General features: G+C 38.9%; 1 protein-coding gene across 1 annotated transcript in view; it reads right to left on the reverse strand.

The window, feature by feature from the left end:
* The window catches only part of PCSK1 (proprotein convertase subtilisin/kexin type 1), a 61,225-nt gene extending 38,933 nt beyond the window's left edge, over window positions 1-22,292 (reverse strand). Inside the window, exons 1-3 of the mRNA XM_075181283.1 lie at window positions 21,817-22,292; window positions 2,516-2,620; window positions 296-406 (exon numbers count right to left, since the gene is read on the reverse strand). Coding sequence (XP_075037384.1) covers window positions 296-406; window positions 2,516-2,620; window positions 21,817-21,999 — 399 coding nt within the window. The 5' untranslated portion in view covers window positions 22,000-22,292. The remainder of the gene's footprint in view (window positions 1-295; window positions 407-2,515; window positions 2,621-21,816) is intronic.
* Window positions 22,293-22,544: the final 252 nt, after the last annotated feature.

Consider the following 22,544-nt stretch of genomic DNA (forward strand, 5'->3'; position numbering starts at 1 on the left):
TAATTTATATTTAACAATTGAAATTAGAAGGTTATAAATAAAAGAATATATATTTAAAAAACAATTCATTATCACTGTTTTCTTTTTCTGTCATAATAAAACTAGGAGGACCCTGAATAGTGTGATAGATCTACTCTTTTGCCAGTGGTAAAAGGTGTCAGGGAAACCGGATTGAATAGAGCTACTTTGATTAGATCCAATGTATCCGGCAGACAGAAGAGACCTGATACCAAGTTGCGTTTTGTAATTGTCTCTTACAATGTTTTTATGAATTTGGGATTAAAATGCCACTTACCAAATACCACTGCCGACTCCACATAGGATCATTGAATAGATTCTCTGTGTTTGGTCTAAAGGTGGAGCGCTTACTCCTCTCTTTAATATACTGCTGTTCTGCCCATGACACCTAGAATTACACAGAGACATCACTTGTTATTTACTGTGTTATACCCCAAAAAAAAATCAAATTGCAACTATTCAAAGAATATAATTTATGTTTATAATATACTGCATAAGCATAGCATACCTCCCAACTTTGGAGCAAATGGAATTGGGTCAGGGAACATGGCCATGTCATAATGGGGGCATGGTTACATTAATCCATATTAATGTAAAGTTCGTGTGGAACCTGTTCACCGTTTTCTTGTAAGCAGAGCGCAGTGGACAACAGATACCTCCCAGCTCTCTGACCACGGGACAAAGCTTTTCCAAAACCACGGTGCCCTCAAATTGGGACTGTCCCACCTACATCGGGACATTTGGTAGCTATGACATAAGTGGTATAAGTGTTGGTACAGTGAAGAATTGATCATATGTGCCAAATTCCACCTCATAATTCTTTCAAGAGTGCTGCAGGCTTCAAACACAGAGTGTAAAAACTATTGGCACAAATGAGTTCCTACAGAGATCATTTATAATTGGTGAAGGATGAGCACTTGTGGATACTCTCTAGAATATCTAACCAACTATTCAACACATGTAATAGAGTGGAGGCATGAGCATAGCAGTCCTTTCAAAAGCGATTCTTTACATTATTTCAATAAAACATTTTATACTATGCAGGGCAGGGACTATCCTACTATTTTACACACTGGAAACGCTGCTTCCAGCATGCATTGTTTTTCTAATATTGGAAGACACTGAGTACACTTTATGGGACATATGAATGAATATATAAATACAAAGATATGTCATCCTGTTACTGTACCAGATTAGTTGAAAATATACCTGATAAATATTTTGGCACAATGACTAATCCAAGAATATATGTTACAGGGATAGGACTTGCATGAATCACTTCTTTTTAAGACAGTCCCCTTTCTCCCCACAGTTTTTAATGCACAAAGCTTGTTTTTCACAACTAAGACTCCACATTTACATGGTAAGTTGGGATAGGTTCTTAGAACATGGAACGCAGGGGCGGATCTAGAAAACTGGTGTACCCGGGGCGATTTAGGGGGGGGGGGGGCGATTTAGGCCCCGCCCCTTTCTAACATCTTAGGCTGCCGATGGCTGCATACTATGTGCAGGTCCGTCCAGCCGTGACAGGCAGGGACAGTGTGCTGCCCGGCTGCTCTGATTGTGTTTTAAAACACAATCAGAGCAGCCGGGCAGCACACTGTCCCTGCCTGTCACGGCTGGACGGACCTGCACATAATGTGCAGCCGTCGGCAGCAAGTGTCTGCTAAGGGGGGGGGCGATCGCCCCCCCCTGGATCCGCCACTGATGGATAGTCCCAGTTTTTAATTCTAAGATCACGGGAGCCTTACTCCAGTGGCATGTTACATAGGAGGCAGACTACACTTGCTTTGTGTAATTAGATCCACTCTTTCATTTCCCCAGCAAAGCCAATGCTTGAAATGGAAATGTCAATTTCCCATTAAATTCATCATCAGCGCACAATGTTAATGATTGTATTGGTTATCGGGTTATCTGTGTGTTTGTTGATAAATTGCTAATATATTGTAGAGAGGTATCATTTTGATCTACACATTGTACCTTCTGTCATTTCTACGTGGTGATGACAAAATGACATTATCTGCATAATGACTGTATATGTTTACTTGGACTTGTAAACTGTTAATACATTTACCCCATGATTTGTAAACCTAGAGAATACAGACTGAGAGACACATGATATGAATTCTGCGCTATATAAAATGTTTTAATTATTTACTAACATTGTTTCAATGTGTACTGTACATCAGAAATGAAAACACAGTAACCAATCAAAAATGATAGTTTATCTTTTTAGTGAATAGGAAGAATGTGTCTGCTATGGTTTTAGTGCTAAATTTGCACCTTTGAGCAATATTGATAAATAACCCTCCTTATGTCTATTTATTGAGTATGAACCTCTCTGCTATGTACATTCTTGGGTTTATACTGATTGTCCAATAAGGTTCTTACATTTTTTTAAAAAGTGAGGGCAAACCAGCACTTGTAGGTCCTCTAATCTATATCGTCATCATTGCAGTAACCCTCAAGGAGTCATTTCTGTGGTTAAGGAACATACCCGCTCATCATCAGTTAGCCGCTTCGTAATGTGTGGGGCACTTCTCCGCCACCTCCTCGCCTGCGCTGGTAGCTTGAATAAATAGTGATTTTCAAGGGATCCAATCTGTAAGAAAAAACATAATGCATGACTAATTGAAACGTATATATAGATACATATTCTATACATACACAGACACACAAATACTATGTTTACCGACAGAATAAGAAGGCCTATTGTACAGCATAAAGAACACAACATGAAGCCTCTCAGAACTGATAGCTGGAGAGACACAGATTGGTGTACTTGGCTAGTTTACCAAAGCAAACATTGCTTACAACAATGTATGCATGTGAGTATGTCTTGCCAAAGCTCCTAAACTGGACCGAAATATTGACCACTATGGGCCTGAGTCATTAAGGAAAGTAAGGGAAAAAAAGGAGTAAATGTTCTCTGGGACAAACCATGTTACAATGCAAGGGGTGCAAATTAGTTTATTATTTTGCACATAAGTTAAATACTGGCTGTTTTTTCATCTAGCACACAAATACTTGATAGATTATTTTTACACTCAAATTTAAAGTTGATCTAGGATATCTGCCATCACATTTTAAATTTACCTCCCCCTTCAATGCAACATGGTTTTGCCCAGGTGCAAAGTTACTCCTTTTTTATGCTTTGCTCTCCTTAATGACTCAGGCCCTATGTATCCTGTTTGATCAGTAAATTGTTATTTATTAGTAAGGATTGGTGAGGGTTTGTGTCTGGTGAGGGCTGACTTTGTCTTATATATTTAATGTCTTGAAGATTTCTGAGCCAACTGCTGCAGTTGATTACGTGATTAAGGATACATTTAGAGATTTATCTGTGTTGTATGCAGTGGCGGATCCAGGGGGGGGCGATCGGGGCGATCGCCCCCCCCCTTCCCTAGCAGGGGCTTGCTGCTGACGGCTGCACACTGTGCAGGTCCGTTCAGCATTGACAGTGTGCTGCCCGGCTGCTCTGATTGTGTTTTAAACACAATCAGAGCAGCGGGACAGCACACTGCCAATGCTGAACGGACCTGCACATACTGTGCAGCCGTCAGCAGCCTTAGAAATTAGAAAGGGGGTGGGGCCTAAATCGCCCCCCCCTAAAATCGGCCCGGGTAGAGCAGTTGCCTAGATCCGCCCCTGGTTGTATGCATACGTCCCTATGCGTCACGGGGCAGGTGGGTATGGGCAAGCAGACAGTTATATGTCGGTAAATAGGTGTATCTTATGTGGATGCTGAAGGGCTACAGCAATGTGATGTTGATGAGTATTAGCAAACCAAGCTAGCCGCTTCTGATTGGCTGATTGTTTATTGACCCTTCCAGATGACAGTCCTTAGCATCACGGCTAGATTACATGAAGTCTATTTGCATTACTTTCCATTTGGACTAATGCAGGAAAGATTATTCACATTTGATTTTTTAAAAAGGAAAATAACAGATGTTTGCATTTAATTTAATTTGTCTTTGTATTTCTGTTTGTATTTAATTATATTTTATTCTGCTTGTATTTAATTAGATGTTACATGGAGCATGCAATTTTCACATTTATTAATAACGCCATCAAAACATTATTCTCTTGTGCATATGATATTTTATTATTATATTGTATACAAACAGGGTAATGCCATGGAAGCATTTACTGCTAACACTGTCATGCCACACCTCTAGCTTTCTGTACACCATCTCTACACTACAGTGGGATGTAAGTATACACACTTGTTACTCGTGATATATACCAGGTGCATATCTTTGAGCTGCGCGCTTGAGGTGCGTCTGACTCAGCATACGCGTAAAAGAACTTTATTTTTTATACACTCGTCATTTCCCTACATTCTCAGTGCATATGCGTCCCCACTAAATAAGCACCATCGTTTATTTTGGTAGCAATATGCATTACTTATGCATTTAATTTATCCAGTTTGTTTTCTGACATTATATCATAAATAAAATTTCATAATAATTCATAAAGACAAATATTGGTGAATAATCAGTATATTAGCAATTCCTGTTTATATCGGTATACATAATCTAGTAAATACATAACTTCCCATCATAGCTATTACTTTCAGTATATGCAGTAATTATGCTGCAAACACATGTAATGAGTTGAGCAAATGAATATTAGTTGAATTGCATGACCTCTATCCATGTCTGTACCTCAGGATTTATCCTTTCAGTAGCCACAGGCAGTGAATGCTCATAAATAATACAGTATGTTATCTCTGCACAAAGTGGTATTGCCCTCGTATGTACATTAAACCAATTACTCATTCTCGGCTACATTGACGTCATGGGTTTATGAGAGGAGAGACATTTAATGGGAAAGGTACGTTTTTACACAATGATTGTTTGGCATTAATTCTCTGACTCACACTGGACTTGAAAACAACATATTTATTTAAATATCCATTTCACCTCTATTTTACTGAGATGGACAGGTTATGCTTCCCTCAGAAATTAATTCATAATCTTAATCTTAATTATATTTATTATATTTCTTGTATTATAGTTATTCATCTACAAACTTATCAGTGCTTTTACAAATGTGTCAGGTATTAAACAGATCTTCTAATGAGGATTAGTGATAGTATAGAATAGAAAAATAAAGTATTTCAAATCAGCAATTTGCCACATGGTTCCGTGTGGGATGTTGAAGGTAAGAATCTTCGCTCACTTTTGCTCACACCTCATAGAGATGAGAGCAACAGAGAGTGAAGTTTTCTGTACCACAACGGTGGTATTTTTGCACAGGAACACATTGCACAAGGTTCCTACGGGCCCTCACGTCTCATTAAATCTGTCCCTAGGAATTTTGCATAGCACCCTGTGAGGAAACGGGTTGCTACTGAACTGAGAACTTTGTATTCATCACCCGTTTCTCACGGTTTAATGTACTTTTTAATCCTTGGCCCAGTCTAAGTATATACACCAGAGCGTCAGTGTGTTATGTGTATTATTATTTCATGTTATTAGGTACATTTTGCCCATACTATTACCTGCGATATTGTATGTAGTATAAATATAAAGAATATTGCCATACTGTGTGAAAATAACGGAACAGGAGCAGTCATTTTGCTTGTGCTAGCTAATGTAATTACCATTTGTCTCCAATGTCCATTGTTATGAGGGGCAGCTGAGATTTGGTTTGTAATCAGAACAATGTCTGAGTTAATTAGTTGGCAGCCCATGTTAATTAGCTAGGTCAACAGGTAACCTGAGAGGTAATGAGGTTAGAACTTCTAATGATATGCAATGTGCCTCCACAGTAATATATTGGTTGAAATAGCATGGGGAAATGTATCAATGTGTATCAATATAAATGTAATTCTATCAAAAGGTATCACAGACTTATATTGTGTAACACTGCTGATATAATGTGTCAAAAGTCTTATTGTTCCATGTAAGCGTGCAGTGTCATTCCTTGATGTACTATTGTAACCCCATGTGTAGTGTATCCAGCTAAAACAGCTAATTGAGTCAAGCCATTCTATTGTCTAATCAAGATAACAGGAACACTATGTCTAGCAGCTAAAGTGTTGACTGGGAGACCCCTTCTGTAAAGGGGAGGTTTGAGACATTTGACCCTACTTCCTGTGTATACAGAAAATAATATAGGGAGAGGAGAATGCCAGGGGAGCTATGCTAGTTTTGGAGGATCCTGGTGTACAAGACATCAGTGAAAAGGACTCTGGGCCAGGCATTGTGGTGCCGCTGGAGGAAACCCTACCAGTACAGGGACGGTGTGAGCCAGTAACCCAGACTGGGGGACACCATAACTGTTTTGCTAATCGGTAGTGGTAATATTGCGGGAGGATAAAACCCTGAAAGAGACAGAGATTAGGACTTTGGAGTACTGACTGCAAGAGGCTGCTGGAGGATACATGCTACCATTTACCCTGTAACTTGTGAACATATTGTGGTGTTGTGCTGTCGTAATAAAGTCTTATTTTGGATATATTCTGGTCTACCCGAGTGAGTTGAAGCCCACAGAGGGTAGATTCCATCCCAGCTAAGGGTGGTATCCTCACACACCCAATCAGGCATTGTTTTTATTGTCTAACTTGTGTTAAACTGATCAAAGCAACTTGCAGATCGATTGCTGTGATGGTCTATATACCTATATACACCTGCATATATATTTACATAGAGTAGGTAAAACAATATTAGCTATTACATTTCATCATCATCAACATTTATTTATTTAGCGCCAGCAAATTCCGTAGCGCTTTTACAATGGGGGCCAAACGTTAATAAAACAATACTGGGAAATACATACAGACAGAGAAGTAAGAGGGCCCTGCTCACAAGCTTACAATCTATGGGACAATGAAAGTTTGATACACAAGGGTAAATGCTACATCATATTGCATATTGGTCCAGCTAGAATGCTAAGGTAAAAAGTATTGATTCACACAGCAATATTGGTCAGAGGGTTGTTGTCTTGTTTTAGCTGTGTAGAGGGTGGTAATAGGGTAACCTAGGGAGATTAAGAGGGTGGTAGAGGAATATTATAAGCTTGTCTGAAGAGGTGAGTTTTCAGAGAATGCTTGAACGTTTGAAGACTAGAGGAGAGTCTTCTTGTGCGAGGGAGGGAATTCCACAATATGGCTGCAGCCCGAAAAAAGACATGTAGAATGGGAGGATGTGATGAGAGTGGAAGAGAGACACAGATCTTGTACAGAACAAATGCGTTGAGTTGGGAGATATTTTGAGACAAGTGAGGAGATGTATGTCAGTGCAATTTTGTTGATGGCCTTGTATGTTAAAAAAACAGGCAGCCAATGTAGAGGACTGACAGAGTGACTCAGTAAAGAAAGAACAGTTTGCAAGGAAAATCAATCTAGCCACTGCATGCAAAATAGATTATAGGGGTTCAAGTCTAATTTTGGGAAGACCAGTAAGGAGGGATTTGCAATAGTCGATGCGGGAGATGATGATTGCATGAATTAAAGTTTATGCAGTGTCTTGTGTGAAATATGTTTTTTTAGATGTATGTAACATGATTTAGATATAGAGTCGGTGTGGGGAACAAAGGAGAGTTGTGAGTCAAGGATTACACCTAGTCATCGAGCTTGCGGGGTGGGATTTATGGTCATGTTATCAACAGAAATAGAAATGTTAGGCAGGAAGCTTCTGTTTTTGGGTGGGAATATTATTAATTCTGTTATTTAAAGATTGAGTTTGAGTTGGCGAGAGGTCACCCAAGATGAAATGGCAGAAAGACAGTCAGTAACACGAGACAACACAGATGGTGAGAGATCAGAAGAGGAGAGATAAATTTGTGTATCTTCTGCATAGAGATGATACTGATATCCAAATGAGCTTATTAGTTTTCCTAGGGAAGTGGTGTAGATAGAGAACAGCAGAGGACCTAATTCTGAGCCTTGTGGTAATCCAACTGATAAAGGAAGCAGAGCAGAGGTGGATCCAGAGAAATTAACACTGAAAGATCCATTAGATAAGTAGGATGAGAACCAGGATAGGACATTGTCTTCAAGACCTAGGGATTGTAGCGTTTATATGAGGAGAGAGTGGTCAAAAGTGTCAAATACCACAGAGAAATCTAGAAGAATTAGAAGAGAGTAGTTGCCTTTAGATTTTGATGTGATCCAATCATTGACAACCTTGGTCAGCGCAGTCTATGTGGAGTGTTGAGAGTGAAAGCTTGTTATCCAATAGTTTGTTTGCAGAAAGGAAACGTGTGAGGCGAGTGTAGGCAATTCTCTCAAGAAGTTTGGAGGGGCATGGGAGCTGAGAGATGGGGAGGTAATTTGAGAGAGAGTTTGGGTCAGAATTTTGTATTTTTAGAGTAAGAGTAATAACTGTGTGCTTGAATAGTGATGGAAGATACCAGTAGAGAGTGATAGATTACAGATTTTAGATAGAGGTGGAATGCACATAGGAGACAGGGATCTACCAATTTAGGAGGGTATGGGATCAAGAGGACGGGAGGTTGAGTAGGAAGATAAGAAGAAAGTAGAAACTTCCTCATTTGTGGGACCAAATGAAGAGAGAGTGTCAGAGGATGCTGGAAAGGAATTGAGTTGATTGCTTGTCGAGGGAGATGATACCATTTCTAGTCTGATCTTATCAATTTTGTCCTTGAAATAGGAGGCAAGATCCTGGGCACTGACGGTAGTAGGAGGGTTTGTGGTGGGAGGATTTAGAAAAGATTTAAATGTTTTAAAAAGGCATTTGAACTTGATCTTCATTAAACCAGGGTTATACTAACAGCTTCAACAAATAGTGGCATATTCTTACTACAGGGTTAAAAATATACATTTATAAATATTTTTTAGTACTGAGAAATCCTGAACGTATGGGAAAAGTTCCCCTACATTTAAAACGTCTTTAATCAACAGGAGATTCAATATCCTTTCTGTGTTGCAAAAAAATCAGGCAAATAGAAAGGACAAGTACAACTGCAGTGGAAAATCTAGTAAAAAGCACACACAATCTCTAGAACCTGGAATCAGGATGTTGTGATGTATTTAACAAGCTGGTTCTGTTCTTGTGGATAAGAATTTATTAGAATATTAATTGGGCAAGGGTTTTTCTCATTTCTCACAAGCGGTAACTGAAAATAACCATGCCCCATGTAGAACATGTCCTGTAACTGATAGAATATTACATTTCTCTTCATTAGTTCCATTGCATTAACTTGAGCTGGTAGCTGATTGGTTGCTAAAGATTACATCACAACTTTACTCGAAGCACAATTGCATTGAATTAACCCACTAGCATTTAATAATTTTTAATGTCAGAAAACACAATGACGTTTTCCTGCGGAAGTGGATTCCCACAATATGGGAGTACCAGCTCTGTATTATTCCAAACCAAGGCCATTTCTAATTATAATGAGTCCTCCCCTGAAAAATGAGCAAATATATAATGCAACATACCCTAAAAACATTCAAACTATCTTCCATAGAAAGATAGCATTGCACTGCTGTTTGATATAAATCCATGCTCATATACAAACACCATACTGTACTGGAAGATTACAAAAGTTGAATGTTCAAAAGGGTTTCCATGTTTTTTCTGGGAGAGGTCTGGTTTTCATTGTTCTTGTTTTTTCCCACATCCAAAAAATACTTTTGCTTTTCAGTGTTATTGAATAAATATACCATCAAAAAGCAAAAAGCAAAAAAACTCCTTAAAATTTGGTGTTTATTTTGTTTTTATTTTAAAAAGGAGAAGGGAAGGTGACAGAGGACAGGATCCCAAAGGAACAGACAGGGTGACAGTGGAGAGGGGAGAATGTCAGCAGGGCCACCAAGAGGAATTTTGGACCTTGGGTTAGCAACTTCTTGGGGACCCCTCCACAGTCAATTATAATCAATAGTTTTGCAGAGCGGTGACGTGGTACCATACTATTTGGGGAGTGGTTGTGCCTCATTGGCGGAGGAATAGTACTAGGCCACTCTCTGCATTGCCCCGTGCACCATTGACAGAAGAGCGCAGCGCCCACTCTCCAGAGAATGACATATCTCCTGGCAGTTGATACATCCATAGCATTCAAAGCTTGGTTTGCAGTAGGTTTACTGCTGGGGTTGGAGAGGTGAGGTTGGGCTATAAGTACTTTGATTTTGCTGGTTATAAAGGGATTAAAGGACCTTGGAATAGAAGATAGAAAGTTCATATAACAATATAATTCAAACAGAATCATGCTGAAATAATTATTTTAAATCATGGTGCAGTAAAGTGCAGGCAAGGTCCTGATATGCTGCCATTTCTTTTTAATATACCTTGGAAGAAGTTGTAAGATGTTGTCTAGTACACTCAGTGCTTTTTTTGAAAGGAAACAGGTGCCGGAACTCACATCATGTAGTCATTTACTGTACACACACCCACACGTCAGTTGTGTAATGATATATAACGGTCGCCGCCCGCATTAAGCCCTCAGCGCGCGACCACATGGCCAATCACAAGCTGAGCAGCGCCACAAGCCAAGCAGTGCCATCACAAGCAGCACGGACGATGTACGCATGCATCGAACTGGACACACAAGCAGCCCGCATGCACTGTTTTAATGATTTTGCCGCTGACCTGCTACGCTCGACAGGGCGATTCAAGTCCACGTGGACCAAACATCAAATGTTCAAAAGTTACTTTTTAGAAATTGGAAAATCCATCGAGAAAAGGTGCCGGAACTTTATGACAAAAAAAGCACTGAGTACACTTATCATTATTATTTTTTAAGACCTTTATTAGAGAGGTAAACAAGAGTTTTACCTGTGCTGTTCCTGTTACTTCTCACTAGCGTGGTGGCTCCAACTAAGCGCTACTAATACTTATTGGTAACTAGTGGGATAGAAGGGTGTCAGGTTGGCTTGACCCCTTATTTCACTACAGAACCTGATAGTGATAAGAACAGGGGCGGGCTGGGCCGGGGGGCATCGGCCCCCCGGGTCGCTCACAATCACGGCTGTTAGGGCCGGCCGCCCCCCCCGGAAGTAATATAAATGTGATGCGGCCGCACAGGCATGTCATGTGATGCGGCCGCCTGTGCGGTGTGTGCCCCCCGGGCTGACGTCCGTCAGCCCGCGCCTGGATAAGAACCAGCATATTATTATTGTCCTTTATTTATAATGTGCTGACATATTACACAGAGCTGTACATTGATGGGATCATAATACAAACAATTTACATGATGACATGAAACAAAAGGTATGCTCCCTAAATGAGCTTACAATCTGAGAAGTGAGGGGAACTATTGATAAAGAAGGTAGCAGAATAACAGTTGTAGCTGTTTTGGGGGAAAGTGTGTGTGGTTACTGACTATTGTTAGCCATCAATAATGAAGCAGCCACTGGCAAATGACGCTTTTATGCAGCTACAGGTGGTGTGGTATGGCTGGAACGGACTAGACAGTGGAATGTTGAGATATTAAAGATGAACTAGTCGCTGTACAAATATAATTTTTAAATAATTGTAGAAAGTCAGTTGCTGACATCCTTTACCATTTACAGTATATAAACCTCCTCCCCTTTCTGGGTCTGGAGAAGGCTGTCTCTTTTGTGCTGCATGGGCACTCTTATAGCTATCTGCCAGCTCTGAATAGCCGTGGCCCTGGTATATTTTTTGGCATCATGCTCCCTGCCGGATACAGAGTCAGGAGATTTGTTCCCCAAGGCCATAGGGAACTATTCTATAAACTAAATAGATATAAAAACTCATAAATTGCACAACGTGATATTTTAACAACAAAAATAAATAACACCTCACAGAACAAAATATAATTTTTCGTATTAAAGCAGGGTGTTTTAGCTATTGAAAAATGATTTTTAATGTGCTGTATTCAATGAATAAAAAAAACTATGCACTCCCCTAGTGACAGGTTATCTTTAATAAATGAGGTATTTGGCATTGTGCAGGAATTTCTGTTCAGTGGTTTATGGCTACAAAACTTGGCTTTTCATCTTTGAAAACAGCAGTGTCAGTAAATCTCCTTTTTTTATTTATTTATTTTAATAGTGATCACTACAAGCAAAAATAAATTTAAAACCCCTATGGTGCTGAAAATAAGTAACAAAAAAATAACAAAAACTCTGTGTAGAGGTTGGTGTAGAAAGACTGGAGTGACAACTCTGAGGCGTGAAACATAACCTGTTTATTCAGCATAACATACATAACTAGAATGTAGAGCAGAGAACAGGAACTTCCCAGCATATCTAGCCAAAGACCTCACTTCCTGCATGGCTCTGGCAGGTGATACCTTTACACTGCACATCCTACTTGCCTACTTTGGGCAAGTTCTTTCCGGGAGAGGGGCGTGGCGGGAGGGCGGGAGGCGGCGTGGCGCGGCCAAACACGTCATTTTGGCCCTGCCCCACAACGGAAATGACGTTTTGTCGCGGGGCAGGGCCAAAATGACACAATTCATCACGAATCACATCATTTTGGGACTGCAGTAGCGGGGTGCGGGAGATTTGCCTGCTCTCCCGGGAGTCCGTGAGACTGACCCGAATTTCGGGAGTCTCCTGGACATTCCGGGAGAGTTGGCAAGTATGCTCTACATGCCATATTTTAAGCATATTTTATTTAATGCATATAATCCCCCCTCACCTGCTAGAGCTCCATGTAACCTAATGCCAGGCATTGAAGTAATATTCATGAGAATACAGCCAATCAATTCACTCAGAACCAGTGACTTCACTGAATTTTGTTACATCCCACAAAATGGCTGACTTCACCATGTGTAGTTAACAGCTGTAATTTAAAGGACCACTAAACACAAAAATATACATTTTCAATTAATGAATCATGAAGGTACTTTGGTGTCAATCTTTTAAAGTATTACAGGAGAGTGCCCTAATGACATCTGATAAAGGTCACAAAGCTGGGACTGCACTTATTTATGCTGCTGTGACATCATTGCTCAGCAGCTGTGTATGAATCCACCAATGCATAATGCATGTTTGCAGAGCAAATCTTCACACATCATTCAAACTGACAGCTCAATTAGAGAAGCTTCTCTATCCTAAAATAACAACCCGCAACAAAGAAATAAAAACAACATTATTCATATTTATTATAAACATCCAGTTATTTCATGCATATTACTTAGTAATACCTCACCTTTGATAGATATTAATGGTAAATACTGGAATTACCTCCAATTTAACTTTAGCTGTTACATTTTAGGCTAATCACACAGTATTCAACTGCTTAAAAATAGAACTATAGTTTAATACTGACTTCTCTGAATAAAATTAAATAGAATTCATAAAAACAGCTTTAAAAACAAATATGAAAATACATATTTAATTTCCTTATGAATCTAAATGATGTGTAATGCAAACAATACCAAATGCAGCAATAATTTTTGGCAGGAGATAAATAGATGCAAAAGCAAACACTTCATACCTTACAAATGCCAAGAGTACATAATTGTACAAAGTCAAGCAATATAAAATAATTTGACGTAGATTGTTGTTAGCTTAGCTTACGTTCAAGCCAATTTTCTCAGACATGGAAGAATAATGCCCTCCTATGGGAATCTCATAAGGGCAACAATATAGGGCAAAAAGCAAGGGGCGTATTTTACATGCTTTTTATTTTACCAACCTCTGGTGCAAATATGAGTTAAAACAGCAAATTGCTCTGTAAGTAAGCTGTTCAAAATAGCATATGAAGTCTAATATGTATCTTTATCATTAGGATTATTTAAATGAATAATGAACTTAAAGTAGCCAATGTGGTTATATTGACATTAAACAGACAGGAATGCAAGTAGATATCACTTTATAGCAAAATTTAGAAGGACCTCCTGTTACACCGGACCCCACCCCTCAGACAGTCCTCAAACGTGAATTAATTACGTTTTTTCAGTGTAGAGGGGGAAGAGTTTGTGCTTTAAGTTTTAAAAAAACTTGTGGATGAGCCATGACTATAGGATGGGAGAGGGAATTGAAAGTACTTGCAGCTCTGGAGTTGATAGACAAAATTTAAAAGGACCATGTAGTAGGAAAAACAAAAATGGTCCTGAAGGATTACTTTAGAGTAAGATAAACTAAAGGTAGGCCTGCAAAGGAGCAAAATGATTACTCTCCCAAGTAGCTCATTCCACCACTAGGAAGAGTGAAAGCCGGGAGTACAAAATGATGTCTCTACTTTAAACAAATAGTGTTGTAGATACAATAATAATAATAATAATAATAATAATAATAGTGAGATAAATTTACAGATATGAATGGGACATATAGTGGGAGGAGAGTAATGGTTTAAAATCTGCAAATTAAAAATTGCAAATTTGATCTTAGGGAGGGAAAATAATTGTTGCAATTCGGTGGACTGTCTGTAGGGTTATGTATAGTCTAGTATTGCAATCTCTCCAGACTATTGTCTCTCCTGCTCAAAGCCTGATGATACAAAAGATGTGGTCTCCTTGTTGTTTTATAGAAAGTCATGTCCTCAGTCATTAGATAACATAGTGCATGGCAAAACCAAGGACACTTGTAGATCTGGGATCCCTAGCTGTAAAGCCGCTGCCAAAATAAATGTCTGGATTTCTTTAGCGTGTTTTAGTAGATCTTGGCCCTTTCCTCAGCAGACACTGGTGGAATCTTCAGGCTGCTGTGTCCCTTATATCTTTGGGCCCTTGTAGATGCTGTATATAACGTCATGGCTGTAGTTATACCACCATATACCAATGTAGTTAACATTATATAATAATGATATAAAACATGTGCTATTCTAATTCTTGGCAGTACACAATGCTTTATACTTATACCTACATACATGTGTCTTACAAACACATTAAACAGCATTGGACCTAACACTCAGTTGCACCAATGCCAATGTAAATATCATATACTTATTATCCTTTATTTATAAAGAGCCAACATATTACACAGCACTGTACATTGATGGGCTCATGATACAAATAACAAAAACATTATATGAAACAGAGAGCAGACATGACAGTCATGGGCAACAAGTGGGTCTCATGTGGCTTTCTGAGCCGTTACCTGTGGCCACCAGTTACTTCCTGCTTTATTGTCAGATTTGTTTGCTGTAGCTTATAGCACTTGTATAAAATGCCTGCTGATATATTATTACAGATAGCTGTCTCTTTCTTTGATTAAATGTATTGTTTTTACTTATTGCTCTGATTAAGGGTAATGTGATTGTAAGCTTGCGAACAGGGTTCTCTTACCTCTCTCTCTGTATGTACTACCCAGTATTGTCTTATTAATGTTTGTTCCCAATCGTAAAGCGCTACGGAATTTGCTGGCGCTATATAAATAAATGTTGATGATGATGATGATGAATGTGCAGCCCTTTGGAAGGATAGAGTGCAGGCAATGTGGCCCCTGAATTGTTTTAGGTTTCCTATCACTGGTCCAAGAGGTGTGGGGAACAACTGATACATAAGGTAGCGGAATAACAATTGTGACTGCTGGCGGGGACAGTGTGTGTGACTACTGTAAGGCAGAAAGATAAACTAGGATACTTAAGACAGGTAACTGCTGGAAATATTTACCATTTATTTTAACCAACCTCCCTTCCTCTTATGGCTTTGGAGAAGACATTGGTTTTGGGCTGTGGCACTCTTGTCAGCTTGAAGTGGATTTTAACCTGTTGAAGAGCTGTGCAATTTTATAGCAGATAGGATTTCTCAACTTGTTATAATGTTATAGGGCATATTTACACATTATTAATTATATCCTGCACTGATTGGGATTTGCTAATATACTGCACTAGAAGGTACATTTCTATTCCTCTACAATTCTAGGTTTTCCCTAACTCACAATTAGGTATTTGTCATGGGGTTTTCACCGGTAAACATGAGGGGGGGTTGTAGAGGATCTCCGAGTATGATTTGAAGGCACTGTTGATAATAACAAAGTTTTTTGGGATGTGAGTAATAGCACCATTAATTTCACATTGGACTGAATATATATGAAACCTTTTTGCCCCCTTCCTGATTTCGTCTATTTTTGCATATATTTGTCACAAACAATATTCTATATAAGACAAAAAGAACCTAAGTAAACACAAAATACAGTTTTTAAATGGTCATTTAATTTATTGAGGAAAAAAGTTTTCCATCACTTATACATCACATGTCAAAATTAATTCCCCCCCCCCCTAAACTTAATAACTGGTTATGCCACTTTTAGTAGTAATAACTGCAACAAATGGCTTTCAATATATGGAGATAAGTCTTCCATATCAGTGTGGAGGAATTGTGGCCCATTCTTCTTTGCAGAATTGCTTTATTTCAGCCACATTGGAGGACTTTCGAGCATGAACTGCCTGTTTATGTTCCTGCCACAGCATCTCAATTGTATTCAAGTCAGGACTTTGACTAGGCCACTCCAAAACCTGAATTTTGTTTCTTTTGAACTATTCAGTGGTGGACTTGCTCTTGTGCTTTGAATCGTTGTCTTGCTGCATAACCCAAATGCACTCGATCTTCACAGAGATTTTGGACTGTTGTTATGATGTTCTTATTGTGGAATGCTATGTTAGCTTGACTCGAGATGTAACGGGACCCACATCTTCCAAAGAGTTAAATTTTTGACTTGTCATTCCACAGAACATTAGCCCAAACGGCTTGGGGGTCATCAATGTATTTTTTGCCAAACATGAGACGAGCCTTTATGTTCCTCTTGGTTGGTTTGTGCCTTGCAACTCTCCCATGGATACCATTTTTGCCCAGCATTTTTCTCATGGTGAAATCATGAACTCTGACATTAACTGAGGTGAGGAAGGCCTACATTTCCTTAGATGTTCATCTGGGTTCTTTTGTACCTTCCTGGATGAGCCATTGATGCACTCTTGGAAGAATTATATTAGGCCGGCCACTCCTGGGAAGATTCAACACTGTTCCACGTTTTCTCCATTTTTAGATAATGGCTCTTACTGGGGTTTGCTGGAGTCCCAGAGCCTTAGAAATGGCTTTGTAACCCTTTCCAGATGGATATATTTCAATAACTTTCTTTCTCGTCTCTTCTGGAGTTTCTTTTGAACACGGCATCCTGTGCTGCTTGTTGAGACCATGTAACCAACTTCATATTGCTGGAAAGGTTCTATTTAAGTGATGGTTAGATTCAACGGGGCTGGCAGTAATCAAATCTGATTGTGTCTAATCTAATTGAACCCAATTATCAATTCAATTTGGTTCAATTAATAACTAAGGGGGGAATTACTATTTCACACAAGACCAGTTGGTATTGGATAACTTTTTCCTTCAATAAATGACGTGACCATTTAAAACTGCATTTTGTGTTTACTCAGATTGTCTTATATTCAATTTTGTTGGAAGATCTGAAACAATTAAGTGTCACAAATATGCTAAAAATAGAAGAGGGTAGGAGGGGGGAAAAATGTTTCACACTACAATGTGTGTACATGTAGAGGGTTTGCTAGACATGCAAGTTCCCTTTTCTAAGGAAGTAATTATTTAAATGGCATTCAAGGTATGGAGGATATACATTTATGAGGGAACTAAGGGGCTCATATAGAGTTGAACATACTGTTTTTTTTAACATTTTGCATTTTCTTAATGCACATGTGTACCAAAACCTACACATATGTCTGTATCCAGATTTTTGTGTATCTTACATTTACGACTCTTTATACTTAAAGAGGCAGAAAAGAGGAGGGTAGGGGTGTGAAAGAATAGGCCGGGTACAGTTAGGGCACGTTCATGTAATTGTGACTCAAGTATACCTGAACACCGACACAAATATGCCTCTAAGGAGACGTACCTTGTGTGGGTGCTGGAGGGCAGGTGCAATGATATGGAATAATGTTGGCTGATTATGTATTGACTCCTCCACATGATAGTACTTTGTGGCTGTACTATATTATTATATATAGTTTTATCCTCTGTTATATATTGGCATTATTTAATTGACATTTCCATTTGGACTACTACAGGAAACAAGATTTACATTTGATTTTTAAAGGGAAAACAGATTTTAGTATATAAATTAATTTGTATGCTGTATTTGTGTTTGTATTTAAATACATTTTATATTGAAAATGTTACTTTGACATTTATTAATAACAGTTAATACACTATTCTCTCTTGTGTATATGACACTTCATTCAATTATTATATAATAGAGTGATGTGACTTCAGCATTTGCTACTAATACTGTGAAACCAAATCTCTACGCTGTTGTGGGGCTTACACAGTTGTACACCTAACATGTGAGATGCGACGGACTGATCATGTGCATGTAAATATCCTGGTCCTTGAGTGCATCTCTTCCCACGTACGTCAGGGGGGAAAATGCTTCCGTCTCTACATGAGCCCCTAAAGGTTCAGCAGAGGGCAACAAAGCATTTTTGTCCCTGCAAAAGGACTATGATTTTGACACACTCCTGGTGATCCCAGCCCATATTCTGCCTTTAGCCCCTTCCAAAAGTGGAAACTGGAAATGTGCATTTATAGAAACATTTCCACCAATGTAATAAAAACTTCAAACACACAAAAGCTCCACATGTAATAAAGACAGTCCGAATGCCCCCTCAATCTTGTAAATAATTTAAAAGAGAAAATAGACTAAATCAAGCAGCATATTATACAAAAATGGAAAAAATGAAATTAATGAATTAACAGTGTCATAAAATGGCATTAGGATGAGCTTTGGAGTGATTATTATTATTATTATTATTATTAATTTTTATTTATAGGGCGCCACAAGGTGTCCGTGGCGCCGTACAGGGACAAAACGAATTGCAATACAAGGTGAGACAGTACAGTAAACAGTAAGCACAGTAACTCAGTAAGCTCAATGCACAGCTAGAGAGGGCGGGGAAAGGGGGAGGGAGGATCGGCAAACAACGGAGCCCAAGAAGGAGGGCGCGGAAGACAGGGAGACCCCCAGAGGAGACGGGGGGAGGAGGGTCCTCGAGGAGGAGGGCAAAGTAGCTGGAGAGCAGAGTTAGAAGTGGTGGAAACAGGAGGAGAGATGGCCCTGCTCAGAGGAGCGTACAATCTAAGGGAAGGGGTGGACAGACAGAGACGCAGGGGAGAGAGGGAGAATAGGGGGACAGGGGTGGGGAAGGGGAAAGAAGGAGGAGAGGCAGCAGATGTGATGTTTCACTCTATTCACCAAACCCGCAACAAAGCGATCTCTACAGGAGCTGTTATAAAAACTGGAATTAGGAAGTGCTGGTGATTGTCGGTGGCTTCATAGGCACATTTTTACAGAAGTATTACTTATTTTCTGGTTAGTAAATCACCTTAATAAAACGCCTACAGTATATGCAGCAAGTTTTGTGTGAACTGCTATAGGAATAAAGGTAGGCCTAATAAAATATGCAACAATGATGGGGATGAAAATAATAAAGATAACTTTAGTGGAAAAACAAAACATAAAAACAGACATATTTAAAAATGTTGCAGCACATGATAAAGTGACTTGCAGCAACTTGTAGCTACAAAACAGGTTTCTAAAAGTATGTGTCCTTTGTGGTAACAGAACACACTAACCATTATCATAGGATAAGCCAAGCTTATGTATGGGACTAATTTCTCTAATGATTTTTCAGTACAAAAGCCACCTGCTAATCAGTTTCCATTGTCACATTACACAATAGATTATACTTGTTTTTTTGTTAATGCCATAAAGTAAATTTACTGTTACCTCTTTTATTATTCTTCACTTAGCATTTAAAGTGCATTCATGTATATCAGATAGTCCAGATGTATAGCAGGTATGAAATTAACCCATTTGCTTCCAGAACTTTATAAATATAATAACATCTATAGGATGTAACATTTACAAATGATCACACTCAGAGGTCGGATTGGAAATGTAGAAGCGGCTGTATGGAAAATGTAAGTGAATGGAATTTGTTAGTTTTACAATGAAGGCAGTAGGAGAGTTGGGGGCATTGCATACCACCGAATACCACCCCCTCCCTCCTACTTTGAGGACTGATTACACTACATGGTTGGTTATCTCATGCGAACACTTTACTCATGTACATATTTACATACATGTAGAAAGCCATATTTTGTATGCATTCTAAAACTGGAGTAAAACCCGTTTACTCATTCTAGTTGCGTTACACCAGTGATCACTTGATATGTGGTAAACAAATGCTTGCACTTGCAGCCATAAGTATCAGCAGAGTACACTCCATTGTCGCCAATGTGCTCACTTGCAGTGAACGCAAGTAAAAAACGGGCAGCTTCGGAACACACGCCAAGTGCTAATACGAGCAGGTATGTGTTATTGGACCTATTGTATTCTATTCCCATGTCAGTTATGGTTTTACTGGCATTAAAACAATACTAAAAGCATGTATTTTGATACCAGCAGGTATACGGCATTAAACACCTAACACTACTTCGCCTTAGCATATCCATACCAGTTATATCAACAAATCAACGTTTCTAGTAATATAGCAGTTTTAAAACAAAGTTGAGCTCTTTAAAAATATATATATATATGAATGTGAAATATTCATGTAATTTGTATTATGAAAATAAGCCCATTGTTTAAATTTAAACTCATATGCCAGCTGTTAACTCTGCCAAACTACTCCTTAGTTCCCTCAGTGCCAGTGTGTTTACATCAGTTCAGTAAGTATATGAAAGACTTCTGCAATGTTAAGTGATTACACATATGCTATATTTGCTTGGATGCATAGTCACTGAAGAGACAATACAATCACACATTACAATTTTCTATAGAGTTGTCACAAAGTGTCTTATTGACATTATATGTCTTATTGACATATTTCTCCATGACACAAACAAATATAACATTTTTAAATATAAAAAACAGTGTATTTATGTTGAAGCAGTAAATATTCTGCTATGTAACAGGCCTCATATAGCTTTAGCTGTTACAGATGTACAACAGGGTTCAGTGGCTTAGGGAAGCTTGAGCTGGTAACAAGCACAGCCATATTGAATATGGAAAAATAGTGTGTGCTAGATACAGATCCTGGAGATTAATGTTAATGAAACTGACTAGTGTTTAGCTGTAGAGGATGTGAGAGTGGGGGGGGGGGACTAGGCTCTTGTACTGTAATAGTTTTCACGACATGATAGGAATACGATCGGTATGTGGAGTTGGGGCAACACCTGTCTGATCTCCTACAACTATACAAAATGAAAATATCTTGATTTACAGTAGGAGCTCTTTTCATTGACAACAATAATTAATAAATGCCTAAATTCCTTTAATGAATGATGATGTTAATAATGAAATCATCCTATTTGGAGAAGATTAACCATTCAATTCTACACCTTAAATGACAACTTGTTTGCTTGTAATTAACCCCTTCAATCCCGTAAGCAGAAAAATATATAACATACATATATGCATTAGCGAGTAAGTATTCTCTAGTGCACACAGTCACAAGTCTAGCATAGGCATTACATCGTATTGTGTTTAATAAAACTCTACACTATAGGTGCTTAAATCCAGTCCTCAAGAGCTGCCAACAGGTCGTGGTTTCAGGATTTCGGTGTGTAGAAACAGGTGGGATAATCACTGACCCAGCCAAATAGATTGATCTTGCACAGGTAAGTTAAAGAAAACATGAACTGTAGGTAGCTCTTGAGGACTGAGTTTGGCCACCTCTGCTCCAGACTAGACAATGGGTTTCATATCCAAATACTAGAAAATGCACAAACGTAACCACAAAAGTCAATGACACTGAAATAATAACACGTTGGGACTATATTTTATAATATAGTACACGTAATAAATACATTTACGCAGAGCTCGCTGCACATGCTTAGGTTACATACATTAATAATATATAGAACGCCACAACAATAACATAACATTGTTATAAAGCTTACCTGGCCAAGTAATGTATAGCCCAGTTCACCTGCTAATAACTCTGCTTCCTCTGGACCCCCTGGGACCTCTACAGCCCATTCATTCACATATCGTCTTTCTATGCCAGTCACAAACACTAAGCAGCATGAGCAGAACAGGGACACCAGAGCAATGTACTTGTAAGGCCAGCGTCCTCCTTCCATTTCAACACGTTTCTGTACAATATAAACAGTTCTCAAACAGTATCTTAATACTGTAAAATGAATATTTATAAAAGCCCTATGCTTTAGCCTTGTTCCTCTGTGAGCAGATCTCAGGAGCAGGTTCTTCTTCTGGAGTCTGTGGCTGGAAAAAAAAAAAAACGTGAACCGTTCTCCACATTCAATGGAAATTAGTATTTACACGTCAAAACTACGTCAAGCACACTTGCAGCGTCTTACAGCTATATGGTATTCCCAAGGGAGGAGAGATGCTAAAATAGGAAGCAGGGATTCACGCAGCTCCACTGCCCACGGAGAGATCAGTTCGTGTAATTAGACAAGGAGACGCCCACACTGAAGGAAAGAAAAAGCAATATCATGCTCAAACAAGCTGCAGATCAGCTGCTTGCACTGCTGAGTGTCAATATAACGCTACACTGGCACAGTAAACAGTATGTTTTTCTACAAGTGTCTATGATATATTTTCTCACTGATGCATTTTTATTAATAACAGATTAATATAGCATATGACTGCAGGATAAATCTCT

This window comes from Mixophyes fleayi, chromosome 1 (genome assembly GCF_038048845.1).
Source record: "Mixophyes fleayi isolate aMixFle1 chromosome 1, aMixFle1.hap1, whole genome shotgun sequence".
Lineage (NCBI taxonomy): Eukaryota > Metazoa > Chordata > Amphibia > Anura > Limnodynastidae > Mixophyes > Mixophyes fleayi.